The sequence below is a fragment of the Mobula birostris genome, chromosome 17, assembly GCF_030028105.1.
Source record: "Mobula birostris isolate sMobBir1 chromosome 17, sMobBir1.hap1, whole genome shotgun sequence".
In the NCBI taxonomy this organism is placed as follows: Eukaryota; Metazoa; Chordata; class Chondrichthyes; order Myliobatiformes; family Myliobatidae; genus Mobula; species Mobula birostris.
The window spans coordinates 62,328,335-62,348,460 of record NC_092386.1 but is presented as its reverse complement, the minus strand read 5'-3'; the positions used below and the strand labels follow the sequence as shown (position 1 = coordinate 62,348,460).

Genomic DNA, 20,126 nt, shown 5'->3' with positions numbered 1-20,126 from the left:
TTAGGAGTTTGAAGAGGTTGGGTTTGTCAACTAAATCACTCGAAAACTTCTTTAGATGTACTATGAAAAGCATTCTAACTGGCTGCATCAATGTCTGGTTTTGGGGGGGGGGGGGTGAGGTTGGGCTACTGCACCGGACTGAAAGAAGCTACAGAAAGTTGTAAAATTAGTCAGCTCCACACTTAGGTACTGGCCTCCATAGTATCCAAGACACCTTCAAGGAACAGTGCCTCTGATATGCAATATGATTACAGACCCCCGTCACCCAGGGCATGCCCTCTTGTCATTGAAACCATTAGGAAGGAAGTACAGAAGCCTACACTTAGTGATTCAGGAACAGCTTCTTTGCCTCTGCTATACAATTCCTAATGGACATTGAACCTATTGACATTACCTCAATTTTTTTCTTTTAATGTATATTATTTCTGTTTTTACACTATTTTTAATATATTCAATATACATATATAGATTCCAAGGTTGTCAAGCTGAGGAGTGGTAGTGGAGACAAGCTCCCACTACCTAAAAGTGCTCCTCACGGCAAGCGCCTCAAATAGCCTCTGACAACCAAGTCCAACTCCTGGCCTTCTCGTGTGGCTTAGCCTCTAAGCCCAGTGGAACTGTTTCTACTGACAGGAGAAGGGGCGAAAGCCGGTCCTGGTGCCTTAAAACCAGTGCTTTGGGTAGATGGAGCTTGTCAGCTTGGGAAGGCAGTCTATCTAAGAGAGGGAAAACTCTGATTTCAAACCACCACTGCCTTGCAGCCATATCCACTCATAGGAAAGGCTTCGGGAGTAAAACCTGAGGACAAATCTGGAGCTGGAGTCCCTCAGGTAGTCCGACGTTGCCTTCAACCTCGTTCTGGCAACTTCTGTGATGACACTGGTGCCAAGCTGTATCGGCCCTTGCCCTTCCCTTGGACAACATCGGTGTCATGGAGAGGGGAGACTTGCTGCATGGGCAACTGCCAGTCTTCCATACAACCTTGTCCAGGCTTGCGCCCTGGAGAATTGAAGCAAAACTTTCCAGGCGCAGATCCATGGTCTCGCGAGAGTAACGGATGCCACCACCACCATACATATACGTATATACTTACTATAATTGATTTACTTATTTATTTCTTTTTTTCTTTCTATATTATGTATTGCATTGAACTGCTGCTAAGTTAACAAATTTCACTACGCTTGCCAGTGATAATAAGCCTGATTCTATTCTGCAGGATATCCAACCTGTACAAAATTGAACAAGCTGCCTTTTCATAAATCATACAACCGTAATCCAGACAAGAGCACATTAAAGCTTGGTAAGTTGTCAACAGCACACCACTAGAAGGTCCCCAATCATCCTAGCCACATGAAGTTAATGACCTGCTTACATTTAACCTCCAAAAACTTTATGTGTGTTCTCTCAGTCAGTTCACATCTAGCCACAACCCTAAATATTTAAACATGGGGACTCTAGACAGGGAACACTCGTACAGAGTAAGATGAATATTATCCAAACCATGTTTTCAAGAAAAAACCATATATTTTGACTTAGAAAAAGAAAATTTAAAACCCCAGTTCAAAGACCATTGCTGATAACACTGTTTGCATAGACCCTACCACATAGGCAGTTTACAATCTTTTTTCCAGAGCCCTAACGTCAGCGTATAAAGCTAAATCAAACCCAGGCCCACCACCATCAAAAATATCATTAATCATCAGATCAAATATTGGATGAATAACAAAACCCTTGAGGGAGGGTCCCATTATCCACTGAAAGCTCTAATTATACTTCTTTACCCACCCTCACTCTAAACAACTGTCCAAACAAAAAAATCCAAAACCCAGTTGTAAAGCCTACCACCAATACCAGGCTTACTTAGTTTAATCAAAAGTCCTTCCCTTCTTAGCATATCAAAAGCTTTTTCAATGTCTTGAAACACTGCAACTATTAATTCTTTTACTGTAAAAATATTATTTCCCAGTCGTACAAGGATATCATATGTAGATCTCCCTTTACGAAACCCACATTGGTAGCAACTAAGTAATTCTCTCTTCTCCAAAACAAACCTCAACCTTATTACTATCATTTTCTCCATTATTTTACAAAGTGAAGAGGTGAGAGCAATAGACCTGTAGCTACTTGGCAGCGTTGACCCCTCCCAAGTTTAATAATAAGCAACACCGCAACCCTTTACCATTCTCCTGGCAGCATTCCTTGCTTCCAGACATTATAAAACTCAAGCAACTTCTTTATGACAGTCCCAGGCAGATGCTGGAGCACATGATAGCGAAGCATATCCTGTCCTGAGGCTGTAGTACTCGCAAAATTGACAGCAAATTTCAGTTCAGCCAACGTAAAGACATCATCCGTGGCACTCTGAAACATCTCGTTTCTCACAAATCTTTAGATTATGAAGACACATAGTCCCCTTTTATTGTCATTTAGTAATGCATGCATTAAGAAATGATACATTATTTCCTCCGGTGTGATATCACAAAACACAGGACAAACCAAGACCGAAAAAACTGACAAAACCACATAATTATACATATAGTTACAAACAGTGTAACAATACCATAACTTGATGAAGAAAGTCCGTGAGCACAGTAAAGTTCAAAGTTTTTCAAATGTCCCACATCTCACGCAGACGGGACAAGGAAGAAAAACTCTCCCTGCCATGCCGACCACAATCCGAATCGGAGTCATCCGAAAACTTCGAGCTCTGATCAGCTCTCCGACACCGAGTACTGAGCGGCATCTCTGCCGAACGATTCAGCCTCCTTCTCGGTTGCCAAAAGCAGGCAAGGCCGGGGATTTTGAGGCCTACCCTCCGAAAGATTCCCGACCACACAGTAACGACAACAGCGGACGGGCGTTTCAGAAATTTCTCCAGATGTTCCTCTGTGCTTTCACGTCCATTCTCCATGAAATCAGAATTGTCCACGGCCCCTATTTAACAGATACAACATCATTTTTCACCGGAGAGCTGCGCATGCACGGCACGCTGCCATCTTCTCCTCCCGCCGACTTCCCATTGTTCATCAAAATACACTGCCATCCTTTAATATACTCATCCCCTAAACTGTCTAGTCCGTGTATCTTTGCAAACGTATTTCCCAGAAATTCCATCTTTTCTTTGTCGTTGCAGCCCAATTTCCATTCTCCACAAACATCTGGTTACAACCTGTGACACCATTCATTTTCTTCAGCATTCTCCCCACCACTGTCGGACCAGTTTCCATCCCAAATGATGAGCAAAATCCCCTCCAAGCCATCCTTTTAACATTCCTATTAACTCTTCTTGCTATCAATCTTTTCTTCTGAAAGTTCAGCAAGGCTTCTTGAGTTAATCCACGTCTGAAAACGTGGAAAGCCTGTCTCTGGTCTCTGATAGCCTCTGTACATTCCTGTGTCCACCAAGAAACACATTTATTATCAGCTCTCCTAGACGCCAAAGGAATGGCTTGATAGGCTGCTCCACACAAACAGATCACACTCCAATAGTCTTCTTCTGTGGTACCACCTAGAGACTTTTGATCAAATGATTTCTCATACTCAATGGAAAATTTTCCCCAGTTTATACTCTTAAAATGCCATTTAGTTCCAGAACCCAAATTCTGACAATGAACGTACAATACACAGGATTGGGAAATGATCACTCCCCATACAGTACGTCATTACATCCTAGCTATTAAGTCCAGCAAGTGGAGCAGAGATAAGAGTGACGTCCAGACAACAGGCCCCACCTTTAGCAATACCCACCCTTGTCTTTCTTCCATCATTTAAACAAATTAAATCATATTCTTCCAGAAACTCCTCTACGCAGCCCCATTAGCATCTGTAGTCTTTCTGCCCCACATACCATTATATGCATTAAAATAATTTTACCAAAATAATTTCCTACCATTCTCCCCAGCCCTTCCACGACAGTTTCTGGCCAGGATTATAAAAGTTCACAATGTTGATTCCACCCTGTGAATATAATAATTCAATAATTATACATTTCGTATACTCTGGAGAAGGCAAAATTGTATACAATAGACACTCCCTCACAAATTCTGCACAAGAAACTCTCCTGCACTGTTCCCCCCGCCCTCCACAGCTGTATGTCTATCATATCTCACAACTTCAAAACCCGTAATCTTAAAAGATAAGTGTGATCGCAACCAAGTTTCTTGTACACAAATACTGTCGGGGACACCAAAATCTAAAACATATTTTTAAAATTCCTATCTGTCGGCTAACAGAATTCTTCATTCCAACAAAGAACTGTAGGTTGATTGGAGAAGATCAGTGTGTCTAATCACCCTCCACCATCCGCCCATTCACTCTGTCATTCCCCAAATCTTCTCTCGGAAGTATTTCAAGTACCCGTCCTGCAGAACTTCCCTCTAAACCAAATTCCACCACTATTCTGAGTCTATCAGATTTCTTTCCCACTTGGACTGTTCCATTAACAGCAGCACATAGAATCCCAAGAAAGCCTATTTTTTAAGAAACAATACATCACTAGATGCTTCACCTCACCCATTCTCTCTACAACCCCGCCCCTTGATCTTCCTCCATCCGTAATCCCTGTGTGTTTTAACCCGACACCCAACAGATGTAGAGGAATCAAATCTTCTGGCAGCTTCAGCGTAATGAATGTTATGTGCTAACTTCACCATCTGAATTTCCCGAGCCTTCTGTAAAGCAGGGCAGCACGATGAACACCCCTGCACTTGCAGTATCTCACCTCAGCAAGCAGCAGCAACATGCCCCACTCGTTGGCATTTAAAACATTGCAACAGTGGGGATTCGCGCACACTGATTGATTAACTAATACAGCGTAAATAGGCTTTCGATGCACTTCATCAGAAAAAAAAAACACAACAGAACAACTATCAACACACATCAAAGTTGCTGGTGATCGCAGCAGGCCAGGCAGCATCTCTAGGAAGAGGTACAGTCGACGTTTCAGGCTGAGACCCTTCGTCAGGACTAACTGAAGGACGAGTTAGTAAGAGATTTGAAAGTGGGAGGGGGAGGGGGAGATCGAGACAGGAGGGGGAGGGATGGAGCCAAGAGCTGGACAGGTGATTGGCAAAGGGGATATGGGACAGGAGGCCCGGGGAGAAAGACAAGGGGGGGGAACCCAGAGGATGGGCAAGGGACATAGTCAGAGGGACAGAGGGAGAAAAAGGAGAGTGAGAGAAAGAATGTGTGTATAAAAATAAATAACGGATGGGGTACGTCCGTACCCCTTCTTGTCTTTCTCCCCGGGCCTCCTGTCCCATGATCCTCTCATATCCCCTTTGCCAATCACCTGTCCAGCTCTTGGCTCCATCCCTCCCCCTCCTGTCTTCTCCTATCATTTTGGATCTCCCTCTCCTCCTCCCACTTTCAAATCTCTTACTAACTCCTCCTTCAGTTAGTCCTGACGAAGGGTATCGGCCTAAAACGTCGACTGTACCTCTTCCTGGAGATGCTGCCTGGCCTGCTGTGTTCACCAGCAACTTTGATGTGTGTTGCTTGAATTTCCAGCATCTGCAGAATTCCTGTTGAGAACAAACTATCATATTTTTCCATTCTCTCTTAATCCCTTAGCCAAAATAAACTCACCCTCTCCGGTTGTCCTAATATCCTCCATGGATAGTCACAGAGGTACACTTTAAATAACACCCCGAATCTTCATTTTCCCCTGCTAATGTATTAACAATTTTACTTCGTTTTCAGTATTTTCTCCTGTTGTTTTAAATCAGCACATGTAATCAACACTCTACCTTTGCCGAGACATATTACTGATGTTAGTTCACCAATATCCTTCTGAATAGCCTTTGCCCATCTAACTGGGTGAAGATTATTGTCATAATTAGATATGGAAGTAATCATTATTTTAAAATCGACAGTATTTTCTACCCCAGTCCAAATGCCCTTCAGCAGTGACCTTTCTCATTCGAACTCCACCAACCCACTCATTTTATTTTTATTTCTTGCCAAAATCTATTACTTAACTCCCCGTCTGAATTTCCCGTCGGCTTCACTGTCACATTACAGGTGGTGCAAATCACCAGCCTCCGTAACCTCTGTTGACAGCGACTAGTGTACAGATCACACTGTCGCCTCCAGCTCCCCAACCGCCACTCGCTCCAGTTAATCGGAAACCCATGACGGAAACATGAAGCTGAACTTGGGCGGCTGAAGCAACAGCGGCACGGTGCAAGTCTTCGCTGCACGCATGCGCGGCGCTTCTCCCAGCTCCAACTCCGCAGTTCAAGTTGACAATGACCCTCAGGCCAAGAATAAAGTGTCCAAGCAACACTCACAAAATGCTGGAGGAACTCAGCAGGCCAGGCAGCATCTGTGGAAAAGAGTACAGTTGACGTTTCCGGCCGAGAACCTTAATCAGGACTGGAAAAATATCCCACCTTTTCTTTCCAGCCCTGATGAGTGTGAAGTGGTTCATTTTAGTAGGTCAAATATGATGGCAGAATGTAGTATTAATGGTAAGACCCTTGGCAGTGTGGAGGATCAGGGGGATCTTGCGGTCCGAGTCCATAGGACACTCAAAGCTGCTTAAGAAGGCATACGGTGTATTGGCCTTCATCGACCGTGGGATTGAGTTTAAGAGCTGGGAGGTAATGTTGCAGCTATATAGGACCCTGGTTAGACCCCACTTGGAGTACTGTGCTTGGTTCTGGTCACCTCACTGCAGGAAGTATGTGGAAACCACAGAAAGGGTGCAGAGGAGATTTACAAGGATGTTGCCTGGATTGGGGAGCATGTCTTATGAAAACAGGTTGAGTGAACTCGGCCTTTTCTACTTGGAGTGAGGGAGGATGAGAGGTGACCTGGTAGAGGAGTATAAGGTGATGAGAGGCATTGATCGTGAGGATAGTCAGAGGCTTTTTCCCAGGGCTGAAATGGCACAGTTTTAAGGTGCTTGGATGTAGGTACCGAGGAGATGTCAGGGTTAAGTTTTTTTATGCAGAGTGGTGAGTGTGTGGAATGGGCTGCTGACGACGGTGCTGGAGGCGGATACGATAGGGTCTTTTAAGAGACTCCTGGATATGTACATGGAGCTCAGAAATATAGAGGGCTATAGGTAACCCTAGGTAATTTCTAAGGTAAAGACATGTTTGGCACAGCTTTGTGGGCTGAAGTGCCTGTATTGTGCTGTATGTTTTCTATGATATAGGGTCTCAGCCTGAAACCTCGACTGTTTACTCTTTTCCACAGATGCTGCCTGAACTGCTGAGTTCCTCCAACATTTTGCGTGTGCTTCTTTTATTTCCAACATCTGCAGATCTTCTCCAATAAAAAAAACGCGTCCAACTTCGATTTTACTTCAAACGAGCCGCGCACGCTTGACATACTGGCGCGATGACAGGCGCCATCGCGTACTTTTACATATAACTGTAAGCAATTGTTTAAAGACCGTACTTTTTTCCCCATAGACGCTGCCTCTCCTGCCGAATTCCTTCAGCACGTTGTGCGTGTTATTTAAAGAAACATTGCATTATCATACACTATATGTACAATATTACTCAATTATTACATACACACTTTACAACTCATTCTCAGTATTATATTTGCAGTTTGACTGCTTTTGCACATTTGTTGTCTGTCTGTCTATACATAGTTTTTCATAAAATTCTATAGTGTTTCCTTATCCCTGTAACAGGCTGTAAGAAAATGAATCTCAAGGTAGTATATTCTGATGCATTTACTTTGAACTTTGAACAGGATCTGAAAGTGATCGTGCATTTTCCTTACCAGCCGGAAGCCGGTCCCTTGCAGTGAACATGGCGCCAGTGAAGGTAAGGGCTGCGTGCGCGGTGCTGGTTACGTGTCGTGTGTTCGGACGCCTGACCGTCCCGCGACTCGATCCGCAGTGGGCGATGTGTACATCGGTGTATTGGGAGACTTGTTTGCATTCCGGTTCTCAGCAGAGCCCTATCAATTGTCTCGCACCGTTTTGTTCTTCCCGACGTGCGACTCCGTTCTGCCGCAAGGGCTCGGGTCCCGGGCGCTTTATGCCGGCGGAACGAACAGTAGGCCGGCCCGCGTCGTCAGGGGATTCCAGTCTGCTGTGTCTATCGATTGAAAGCGGCATTGCGCTGGGCAGCCGTGGATTTATGTGTGTGTGTAAAAATCCCGCCCTCCCTGACTGAGGGGGCAGATTTTACAGGGTCGTCAGCCACGAATCGGATCCAACGCGGCCCAGCTGGTGGGGAGCGTCTTTCAGCAGGGTTTGGGAAGCCAGATTGTTTGGTACCATTTCTGGCAGCCTAGCCATCCTCTTCCCCAAATCGGCGCAGTGTTTTACCGTTTAGAAAATGTGCTCTGTGTGAAGGATTGAGGGTAAAATAGAAAACTGCGGATGTCATCCGATATCTATTATAGAGACGTGCTGTCAAGATGTCACTGGATGAGATAGTGACAGTAGAGATGAATAGTACTGGTCAAGGCGCACTTCCTTCTCCTGGTCTTAAATGTGAGCCCACGAATTATACTTCTGTGCCCCGTTTGAACTTATTTTATATTTAAGCCTAATACTGCTAGGGGCTCTAGCAATTTTTAGAGCAACACATTGACTCCTCAGCTGTGTCTTTAAGTAGTCACTCAGGCACTGAATCAGTTTCTTTCTGCCAGAAAATTCTTCTAAAAACTTAGCCATTTGTACATGGAGTAGAAATGCACACCATGGTTCAATAGTTAGAACTACATGTTCAATAGTTACATTAATATCAGAGAAATATATGTAATATACATCCTGAAATTCTTGTTCTTTGGAGACATCCATGAAAACTGAAGGATGCCCCAAAGAATGAGTAACAGTTAAAACGTTAGAACCCAAAATTCCCCCACTCCCACACATAAGCAGCAGCAGCAAAGCAATGACTTTCCCCCACCCACTTCTGCAAAAAAGCATCAGCTCCTCTACCCACCAAGCATGCAGTAGCAAAGGCCCCAATTAAAAACTAATAGTTCACCTGACATTTCGACGTGCCACAGGCTCTCTCCCTAATAAAGGGAAAAAGAGGTGTCTCATTTCACAGCAAGAGGGGTGACAGACCAAAGTAACTCACTGATTTACGGCGTTAAAAGTCTGTCATGCTGCTTTTTCCCCCCGAGTTCTCTGACCTGAGAATTGGCAGAGAAATGGTGAAATGCATTATTATGGTAGCGTAGAAGTTAGTGCTATTGTAAGGAGTTTATACGCAGTGACCATTTGGGTTACCTCCAGGTGCTTCAGTTTCCTCCCAGATTCTGAAGACATACAATTAAGGTTAGTAAGTTGTGGGTGTGTTATGTTGGTGCTGGAAATGTGATACATGCAGGCTGCCAGCACAATCCTTGCTGATTTGAGTTCACGCAAAACAGTGCACTTCACTGTGTTTCGATGTGCTTGTGACAAGTAAAACTAATTATTCTGGAACTCCTGTTGCCACTGTAGAATACTGCTAACCATGAAAGGTATAGGCAAATTTATATAGATTTTTTTTTTCTCATTGGAATAGATGAAGATCCGCTGGAGAATATCCAGTACTTTGTGTACAGCTGTAAGGTTTGGCATGTTGCTGATTAAATCAACCACATCAGTAATGGTTGGGATACATTTCAGAATGTTAGTCTGACAGTGCTCAATTGTCATTCTCCATAATCCATTCAGTTTTCTAACAGACCTAATCAATGTATTTCCGTGTTGCCGCAGGTCGTAACACGCCTTCATCCACAGGTCACTTTCTGCTACCTCCAAATTTCCTTCCACTTTTTTTAAGGAAATTCTATTGTCTCTGTCTGATGTTCATAGGCTCTCTCATTACTATCACCTCTTTCCCTGTATTCTGTTGCAATTGTATTTGTGCTGGACGTTTGCCTCCTCTTCTATCATGGCAGATTAATTATCCCCCTCAACCCCATTCTCTTGCCTTCTGCCTGTAACATTTGACACCCTGACTAATCAGGAACCTATAACTGCTGCTTTAAGTACACCCAAAGATTTTGGTTCCACGGCCACGTGTGGCAATGCCTTCTACAGATTCACCACGCTCTGCCTAAACCTCTTTTCTAGAGGGACGTTATTATATTCTGAGGCTGTGCCTCTGGTCCTAGATTCCCCTCAATAGAGGAAGCATCCTCTCCAAATCCGTTCTATCTAGGCCTTTCAATATTCAATAGGTTTCAGTGAGATCCCCCTCATTCTTCTAAACTCCAATGGGAAAAGTCCCAGAGCCATCAAATATTCCTCATACATTAACCTTTCATTCCTGGAATCATTCCTGTGAACCTGCTTTCGGCCCTCTTCAATGGCAGCATATCCTTTTTGAGATAAGCAGCCCAAAACTGCTCACAATACTCCAAGTGAGGCCTCGCCAGTGCCTTATAAAGCCACAGCATTACATTATTTGCTTTTATATTCTAGTCCTCATGGAATGAATGCTAACACTGCATATGCCTTCCTCACCACCGGCTTAACCTGCAAATTAACCTTTAGGGAATCCTGCATGAGGACTTCCAAGTCCCGTTGAACCTCTGACTGCTGAATTTGCTCCCCAATTAGAAAATAGTCTATGCCTTTATTTCTTCTGCCAAAGTGCTTGGACCATACACTTCCCTACACTGCATTCTTCCAATCTGTTTTAGTCCTTCTGCAGACTCCATGCTTCCTCAGCACTACCTGCCCCTGCACCTGTCTTTGTATCATCCACAAATTTGACCACATAACCATCAATTCCATCATTCAAATACTTGACATATAAGTGGGCTGAATACTGACACATGCAGAATACTACAAGTCATTGCCGGCCAACAAGAAAATGCCCCCTTGAGAAAGTCTGCAGGTACTGGAAATCCAATGCAGCACACACAAAATGCTGGAGGAACTCAGTAAGTCAGGCAGCATCTATGGAAAAGAATAAACAGTGGAAGTTATGGGCCAAGACCCTCATCAGGACTGGAGAAGGGTCTTGGCTCAAAATGTCGACTGTTTATTCTTTTCCATAGATGCTGCTTGCCCTGCTGAATTGTTCAAGCATTGTTTGTGTGTCGCTCCGCTTTATTATTTTCTCTTTTCCTCTAAAACGCAATGGTAAATATAAGAAGGCTTTTTCTACTGAGAATGGGTGAGACTACAGCTAGAGGTCATTAGTGGAGGGTGAAGGGTGAAAGGTGAAATGTTTAAGGGGAACATGAGCGGAGCTTCTTCACTCAGAGGGAGATGTAAATGTGGAACAAGCTGCCAGTGCAAGTAGTGGGATGTGGGGTCAATTACAACATATTAGAGAAGTTTGGATAAGTTCATGGATGAGAGAAATATGGTCCAGGCGAAGGTCGATGGGACTAGGTAGATTAATACTTTAGCAGTAAGGTGGCTAGTTGGGCCAAAAGGCCTTTTTTCTGTGTCGTAGTATTCTATGATTCTTGCCAGTCAGCCAATCTTCTTTCCATGCAAGTATCTTTGCTGTAGGCTTTAGTTTAGCAGCCTTATTATGTGCAGCACCTTGTCAAAGACCGTCTGAAAATCCAAGTAAACAACATCCACTGATTCCTTTGTCTATCCTGCTTGATAGTTCCTCAAATAATTCCTGCAGACTTGTCAGACAATGTTTCCCTTTCAGGAGATAGAAACCATAGAAAAACTACAGCACAGAAACAGGCCTTTTGGCCCTTCTTGGCTGTGCCGAACCATTTTCTGCCTGGTCCCACTGACCTGCACACGGACCATATCCCTCCATACACCTCCCATCCATGTATCTATCCTATTTATTCTTAAATGTTAAAAAAGAACCCACATTTACCACCTCGTCTGGCAGCTCATTCCATACTCCCATCACACTCTGTGTGAAGAAGCCCCCCCCTAATGTTCCCTTTAAACTTTCTCCCCCCTCACCCTTAACCCATGTTCTCTGGTTATTTTCTCCCCTTGCCTCAGTGGAAAAAGCCTGCTTGCATTCAGTCTATCTATACCCATCATAATTTTATATACCTCTATCAAATCTCCCCTCATTCTTCTACGCTCCAGGGAATAAAGTCCTAACCTATTCAACCTTTCTCTGTAACTGAGTTTCTCAAGTCCTGGCAACATCCTTGTAAATCTTCTCTGCACTCTTTCAACCTTTTTTATATCCTTCCTGTAATTCGGTGACCAAAACTGAACACAATACTCCAGATTCGGCCTCACCAATGCCTTATACAACCTCATCATAACATTCCAGCTCTTATACTCAATACTTTGATTAATAAAGGCCAATGTACCAAAAGCTCTCTTTACGACCCTATCTACCTGTGACACTACTTTTAGGGAATTTTGTATCTGTATTCCCAGATCCCTCTGTTCTACTGCACTCCTCAGTGCCTTACCATTAACCCTGTATGTTCTATCTTGGTTTGTCCTTCCAACGTGCAATACCTCACACTTGTCTGTATTAAACTCCATCTGCCATTTTTCAGCCCATTTTTCCAGCTGGTGCAAGTCCCTCTGCAGGCTCTGAAAACCTTCCTCACTGTCTACTACACCTCCAGTCTTCGTATCATCAGCAAATTTGCTGATCCAATTTACCACATTCTCATTGAGATCATTGATAGAGATGACAAATAACAATGGACCCAGCACTGATCCCTGTGGCACACCACTAGTCACAGGCCTCCACTCGGAGAAGCAATTCTCTACTACCACTCTTTGGCTTCTTCCATTGAGCCAATGTCCAATCCAATTTACCACCTCTCCATGTATACCTAGCGACTGAATTTTCCTAACTAACCTCCCATGCGGGACCTTGTCAGAGGCCTTACTGAAGTCCATGTAGACAATATCCACTGCCTTCCGTTCATTCACTTTCCTGGTAACCTCCTCGAAAAACTCCAATAGATTGGTCAAACATGACCTACCACGCACAAAGCCATGTTGACTCTCCCTAATAAGTCCCTGTCTATCCAAATGCTTGTAGATTCTGTCTCTTAATACTCCCTCCAATAACTTACCTACTACCGACATTAAACTTACCGGCCTATAATTTCCCGGATTACTTTTCGATCCTTTTTTAAACAACAGAGCAACATGAGCCACTCTCCAATCCTCCGGCACCTCACCTGTAGATCATGCTGATTTTGGCTAATTTTATTATGTCTCCAAGTGCCCTGAAATCTCAGCCTTAATAATGGACTCCAGCATCTTGCCAACCACTGAAGTCAGGTTAGCTGCCCTATAATTTCCTGTTTTTTCCCTCCCCCCTTCTTAAAGAGTGGAGTGACATTTGCAATTTTCCAGTCTTCTGGCACCATTCCGGAACCTAGTGATTCTTGAAAGGTCATTACAGTTGCCTCTACAATCTCTTCACTTACCTCTTTCAGAACCCTGGGGGTGTAGTCCATCTGGTCCAGGTGACTGTATCTAGCTTCAGACCTTTTAGCTTCCAAGCAGCTTCTCCTTAGGAATGGCAACTACACTTACTTCTGCCACAGACACTCATATTTCTGGCATGTTGCTGGTGTCTTCAACAGTGAAGACTAATGTAAAATACATATTGAGTTTGCCTGCCATTTCTTTGACCCCGTATTAAAACCACCCCAGTGGTCTGATATCCACTCTTGCCTCTCTTTTACTCTTTATATATCTGAAAAAAACTTTTGGTATCCTCTTTTATATTATTGGTAAGAATCTCTTTATGTCAAAATCAGAATCAGGTTTACTATTGCTGCATGTGACGTGAAATTTGTTAAATTAGTAGCAGCAGTTCAATGCAATACATAATCTCGCAGAGAAAAAATAATAATAAATAAACAAGTAAATCAATTACATGTATTGAAAAGATTTTTAAAAATGTGCAAAAACAGAAATACTAAAGGGCATGCCCTGAGTGCTGGAGGTCCTTAATAATTGACGCTGCCTTTCTGAGACACCGCTCCCTGAAGATGTCCTGGGTACTTTGTAGGCTAGTGCCCAAGATGGAGCTGACTATATTTACAACCTTCTGCAGCTTCTTTAGATCCTGTGCAGTAGCCCCTCCATACCAGACAGTGATGTAGCCTGTCAGAATGCTCTCCTTATTGCGTTTTTAGTTGCCTTCTGTTGGTTTTTAAAAGCTTCCCAAGCCTCTGGTTTTCTGGTAATTTTGTCTATATTATATGCCCTGTTGCCTTTATGCTGTCCTGCATCCAGCACGAGGAAGGCACGCCAGTGTCTTTAATTTTTCTGAAGATTAAGGAGGTTCAGCATATCAGTAACCACTCTAACACACCCCTTACAGATGTGCTTTTGAAGATACCTTGACTGGTTGCATCATGGTCTGATATAGCAGTTTGAATATTCAAGAGCTTAACAAGCTGTGGAGAGTAATAAGCTGAGTCCACTTACATTGTAGGCACATCTCTCCCCACTATCAAAAGTATCTGCATGAGGTGCTACCTCCAGAAAGCAGCATCTGCCATCAAAGATCCTCGTCATCTGAGCCATATCGTTTTATCTTGTTGAAAGTTTGTATAATTTTTACTTAATTTATATTTTTCGTGTGAAGGTTGTGTGTTTGATGCTCTCTGCCTGTGATGCTGCTGCAAGTAAAGTTTTCATTGCACCTGTGCATGCGTATATGTACTATGCATAGGACAATCAGACATGACTTTAACTTTAGACTATAAGATAAACAAAGTAGAATTAGGATATTCCGCCAGTTTAGTGCTCGGCCATTCAATCATCACTGGGCCAAATGGCTGAATTTACTTCTCCTATAACATTGTTCTTCAATTTTAATGGACAGCACATTATTCTCCTCAACTTCCACCATCTTCAACAGGATCCTACCACCAAATATATCTTTACCTCCCCCCTCATCTCCATTTTCTGTTGGGATTGCTCCCTCCATAATTCCCTTGTCCATTTGCCCCCCCCCCCCATAATCTCCCACCGGGCACTTGCCCCTGCAAGCAGAAGAAATGCCTGAATGAATTTTTTGAGGATGTGACTAAACACATTGATGAAGGCAGAACAGTAGATGTAGGGTATATGGATTTCAGCAAGGCATTTGTTAAGGTACACCATGCAAGGCTTATTGAGACAGTAACGAAGCATGGGATCCAAGGGGACATTGCTTTGTAGATCCAGAACTGGCTTACCCACAGAAGGCAAAGAGTGGTTGTAGATGGGTCATATTCTGCATGGAGGTCGGTGACCAGTGGTGTGCTTCAGGGATCTGTTCTGGGACCCCTACTCTTTGTGATTTTTATAAATGACCTGGATGAGGAAGTGGAGGGATGGGTTAGTAAATTTGCTGATGACACAAAGGTTGGGAGTGTTGTGGATAGTGTGGAGGGCTGTAAGAGGTTACAGCGGGGCATTGATAGGATGCAAAACTGGGCTCAGAAGTGGCAGATGGAGTTCAACCCAGATAAGTGTGAGGTGGTTCATTTTGGTAGGTCAAATATGATGGCAGAATATAGCATTAATGGTAAGACTCTTGGCAGTGTGGAGGATCAGAAGGACCTTGGGGTTCGAGTCCATAGGACACTCAAAGCTGCTGCGCAGGTTGACTTTGTGGTTAAGAAGGCATATGGCGCATTGGCCTTCATCGACTGTGGGATTGAGTTTAAGAGCCGTGAGGTAATGTTGCAGCTATATAGGACCCTGGTCAGACCCCACTTGGACTACTGTGCTCAATTCTGGTCACCTCACTACAGGAAGGATGTGGAAACCATAGAAAGGGTGCAGAGGAGATTTACAAGGATGTTGCCTGGATTGGGGAGCATGCCTTATAAGAATAGGTTGAGTGAACTCGGGCTTTTCTCTTTGGGGCAACGGAGAATGAGAGGTGACCTGATAGAGGTGTACGAGATAATGAGAGGCATTGATCGTGTGGATAGTCAGAGGCTTTTCCCCAGGGCTGAAATGGCTAGCACAAGAGGGCATAGTTTTAAGGTGCTTGGTAGTAGGTAGAGAGGAGATGTCAGGGGTAAGTTTTTACGTAGAGGGTGGTGAGTGTGTGGAATGGGCTGCCGGCGGCGGTTGTGGAGGCGGAAATGATAGGGTCTTAAGAGACTCCTGGATGGCTACATGGAGCTTAGAAAAATAGAGGGCTGTGTGTAAAGCCTAGGTAGTTCTAAGGTAGGGACATGTTCGGCACAGCTTTGTGGGCTGAAGGGGCTACATTGTGCTGTAGGTTTTCTATGTTTCTAAATGCTGCAACTGCCCATTCACCTTCTCCCTCGCCTCCATTCAAAGCTCCAAACACTTCTTCCAGGTGAATCAACACTTCACCTGTGAATCTGTGGTGGTCATCTACTGCATCTGGTGCTCTCGATGTGGCCTCCTTTTCATTGGTGAGACCCGACATAGATTGGAAACTGCTTTGCCAAACACCTTAGCTCCATCTGCAATATTTGGATTTCCTGGTGGCCAACCATTCCCCATTTTCATTCCAGCATGTCAGTCCATCGCCTCTTATACTGCCACAATGAGGCCACTCTCCGGTTGGATGAATACCACTTCATATTCCACCCATGGGTAGCCTCCAACTAATGGCATGAACATCACTTTCTCTAATTTCTGGTAATTTTCCCCGTCCCCACTTCCCTCCTCTTCAATTTTCCACTCTGGCCCTCCTCTTACCTCTTCTCACTGGTCTGTCACCTCCCCCTAGTGGCCCTTCCTCCTTCCCTTTCTCCCATGGTTCTCTCTCCTGTCCTACTAGATTCCTTGTTCTCTAGCCCTTTATATTTTCCACCATCACCTCCCAGCTTCTTACTTCGTACCCCCCCCCCACCCACTTGGCTTCATTTATCACCTTCTAGCTTGTGCCCCACCCTGCCACTACCTCCTTATTCTGGCATCTTCCCCCTTCCTTTCTAGATTTGAAAGGTCTCAGCCTGGAACGCCATCTGTATATTCACTTCCATAGCTGCTGCTGAGCTCCCCCAGAATTTTGTGTGTGTTGCTCTGTTATCCTTTGGTTGATTATAATGACCAGATTTCCTTTTTGCTGACTCTACTGCCTGCCTCCTTCAAACTGACATGGTCTGCTCACCTCCTGAATCTGGTGTTTGCTGGGTTTTGAATTCCTTTGTATTTCCTCTCTTTACCCCCTTTTGTCCTGATTTTATTTTGCTTCTCCTGTCATAGCAAAATCGGCGTCTGTAATACTCGATGCTCTATCATTTGTGGACCTCCCAGATCAAATCCTGACCTAGCTCTGTTACTAACAAGTTGTGTGTGGCAAGGAGGACTCTAACCATTGATGGAGATTATTTCTAGTAAATTGATATTGACTTGACGTCCCTCTGCATTTCATTGTAAATTGGGTGTAATCTATCAGCAAATGTTTCTGGGTGTTGCTCTTTGCATTGTACACGATTTTAAAAGCATCAGCTTTCCTTTACCCACAAGCTTGCTGAACATGATATTTTGTGTCATTCCAAGTTACGTCAGGCTGGGCACATTTAATGTCTTGGAGTAACCCAGCCAATACAACCCCATCTATACTAAAATGCATACACTCCTCAGCCTCATCAAAGCCCTGCATTACAGCTATTGTTCCTAAATGTACATGACCCTGTGCTCCAGGTCCCAGTAATTTCCCTTAATTGAAGGTTCTTCATACATTGCATAGGGTCTTCCGTATCTACTGGAGCTGTTTTTGTGTGCCTAACCAGATATTTTAACCCTTGCTTTGTGCTGCTTCCACAACTTTTTCTTCCAGCCTTTTCTACCATCTATCTAATATGTTCCTTTCTTACCATAGTACACATTAAGTATGCCTCTCTATCAGTGTAGCTTCTCCCTCGCACACTGAATGATCAGCAGGTGTTCCAGTTTCTTTCTCCTGCTCTTACAGCATCTAGAATCATTGTAGCACTTAAATATTTGATTACTTTTTTCCTTTCTTCATCCAGTGCCTCATTTGAAGTTTGGACACTGATGTTGTAATGCAACTACTTATGCTTTGAAGTAAATATAGTTTGCCTCCATTCCGATTCTCTCCTCTCCTGGTTAACTTGTTTATTTTCTATAATTTAGCTTGCTATTACTATTTTTCCCCACTTGTTCCTGCTCTAAGCGTTGTGTCTCTGCCAGACAAATTTTCTCCAGTTTTGAGTTTTTGCTTAGTCACAGAAGTCTCTTCCCAACTTGCAGTGTCCTCGATAGGGTCAGGTTCAGCAGCAATAGTGCATACCCGTTCCTTCAACAGTAATAATCTACTACTCCCTATTTCACATATCAGCGTTCCTCAATGCACACCAAGTTCCATGTCTATTCTTCTGAATTTGGTTTGAACCCATCCAGGTGAGAAAGTTAGAAGAGGCTCACAGACTAACTCACAGCTCTTAAATAGTTTATTAAAATATGACCAAATGCCACAAATAAAATAATATAAATCCAGGTACTACAAATGATATTACATAGAATGTTACATGAAATTACCAAAGGGGTGTTATAAAATATTGTGATCTACTGCAGTCTGATTTGACCTTTATATGCTGTACCTTACATGTTTAAAATTGTTAAGTTCAGCCTCTGGCCTCTCTTTCCCTACAAGCAGTTACTGGGTTGCATTGCATGATACCCTTTTAACTCTAAACGTTACTTAATCGCTAACTCCCGATAACTTTTAAATAGAACTCACCAACACTGACCACTCGGGTTATTTTGCTTTTGATTCCTTGCAAGGTGTCCTTTATTACTCTTTAAGCCTCATTCTGTCTGAATACTCTTTACTTAAAATCTAAAAATAACTCTTAATAATTTGATTTGCACAGCTTTCCCTTTACCTTCTACCACATCGGTCATCTTTGTCCTAAATAGGATTTTCTGATGCCTACTATTAGTACAACAGTTTCATTGGTGGAAAAAAGTTTTGAGTTTATCAACAATCTGTATTTGTTAGTGAATGTTTTATCTAACATTCACGCCTTTAAATGCTCATTGAGCACAGAACTGGGTGTACTAGAGTCATCTTGTTATTTATGTGATTTTCATGACATTGTGGCATTCCAGAGTATGTTTGTCTTTTAAATAAGCACATACTTCAGGGTTTATTTTCCAATTTACAGACTGTTTGAAAGGTTTAGCTTTAGCCCTACAGCATTTTGAAATAAATATTTTAGTAACTTTTCAGTCAAGTTGTGGTTCATCGTGAGTTATGCTTTCTTGCTGCAGCCATTGATTATGGAAGCAGCAAACAAAATACTGGAAGAATGGAGCAGGTCATGCAGCATCTGTGGAGGGAAATGGACAGTTGATAGTTCAGGTCAAGACCTTTATCAGGACTGGAAAGAAAGATGGAGATATTAACAGTACAAAGTAACTTCTGTAATGCAGTTTTAAGGCAAAGGTTTGATCAGCCAAGATCTATAAGAATCGTACTTTCGTTTCTTATGGCTTTTATGTTTAGCACCTCCTAAGCCTGGTAGAACAAGAGTAGTTATAGGTGATCCCATTAGTTGTAAATGTCCTTCTAAATCACATACTGTCATAACTTGAAAGTACTTCTATTCCATCATTATGGCTGAGTCAGAATCCTGAAACTCCCTGCACATAGTACACGATACGATTTACTTGCATTTGGTAAAACATAGGCTTACTAGGGTTACTTGAAATGGATTTGTGCTGGAGAGGTCATGGTCTACAAGCTTGATGAAGATTTCTGAGGAGGCAGCAAAGGTGATTGATGAGGGTAAGGCAGTGAATGTTTTCCTCAGGGACATCAGTATGCTATTTGACAGTGTCACGCAAAGTAGGTTGATCTAACATGTAGGATCCATGCTGACTTGGTAGATTGGATTCAAAGTTGCCTTAGCCATGGAAAACAGGGTACTAGAGGAGGGGTGTTCGTCTGACTAGAGGTTTGTGAGCAGAGATGTTGCAGAAGGATCAGTGCTGGAACCTCTCTTGTTCCTGGATGAAATTTCTTCAATGAAAATGTAGATACAGGTTTCCCCCGCTATCCGAAGATAGAATGTTCCTATGAAACGGTTTGTAAGCCGGGATATCGTAAAGTGAATAAGCAGTTACCATGTATTAATATGGGAAAAATTGTTCAGCGTTCCCAGACCCAAAAAATAACCTACAAAATCATGGCAATTAACACATAAAACCTAAAATAACAGTAACATATAGTAAAAGCAGGAATGATATGATAGATACACAGCCTATATAAAGTAGAAATACTTTT

General features: G+C 43.2%; 1 protein-coding gene and 1 long non-coding RNA gene across 3 annotated transcripts in view; one reads left to right on the top strand and one right to left on the bottom strand.

Annotated features, from left to right (window-relative positions):
- Positions 1–2,414: 2,414 nt before the first annotated feature.
- On the bottom strand, positions 2,415–8,096 carry LOC140211705 (uncharacterized). 2 transcript variants are annotated; one of them, XR_011889558.1, is made up of 4 exons: positions 5,748–5,964; positions 5,587–5,668; positions 3,890–3,957; positions 2,415–2,934 (listed from the first exon to the last, which is right to left on the bottom strand). It is a non-coding gene; the product is annotated as an uncharacterized lncRNA (long non-coding RNA). The 2 variants fall into 2 exon arrangements; XR_011889557.1 differs by lacking the exons at positions 5,587–5,668; positions 5,748–5,964 and adding an exon at positions 7,741–8,096.
- mtap (methylthioadenosine phosphorylase) overlaps positions 7,723–20,126 on the top strand; it is a 214,456-nt gene continuing 202,052 nt past the window's right edge. Inside the window, exon 1 of the mRNA XM_072281781.1 lies at positions 7,723–7,784. Within this exon, the coding sequence (XP_072137882.1) occupies positions 7,770–7,784 (15 nt within the window). The 5' untranslated portion in view covers positions 7,723–7,769. The remainder of the gene's footprint in view (positions 7,785–20,126) is intronic.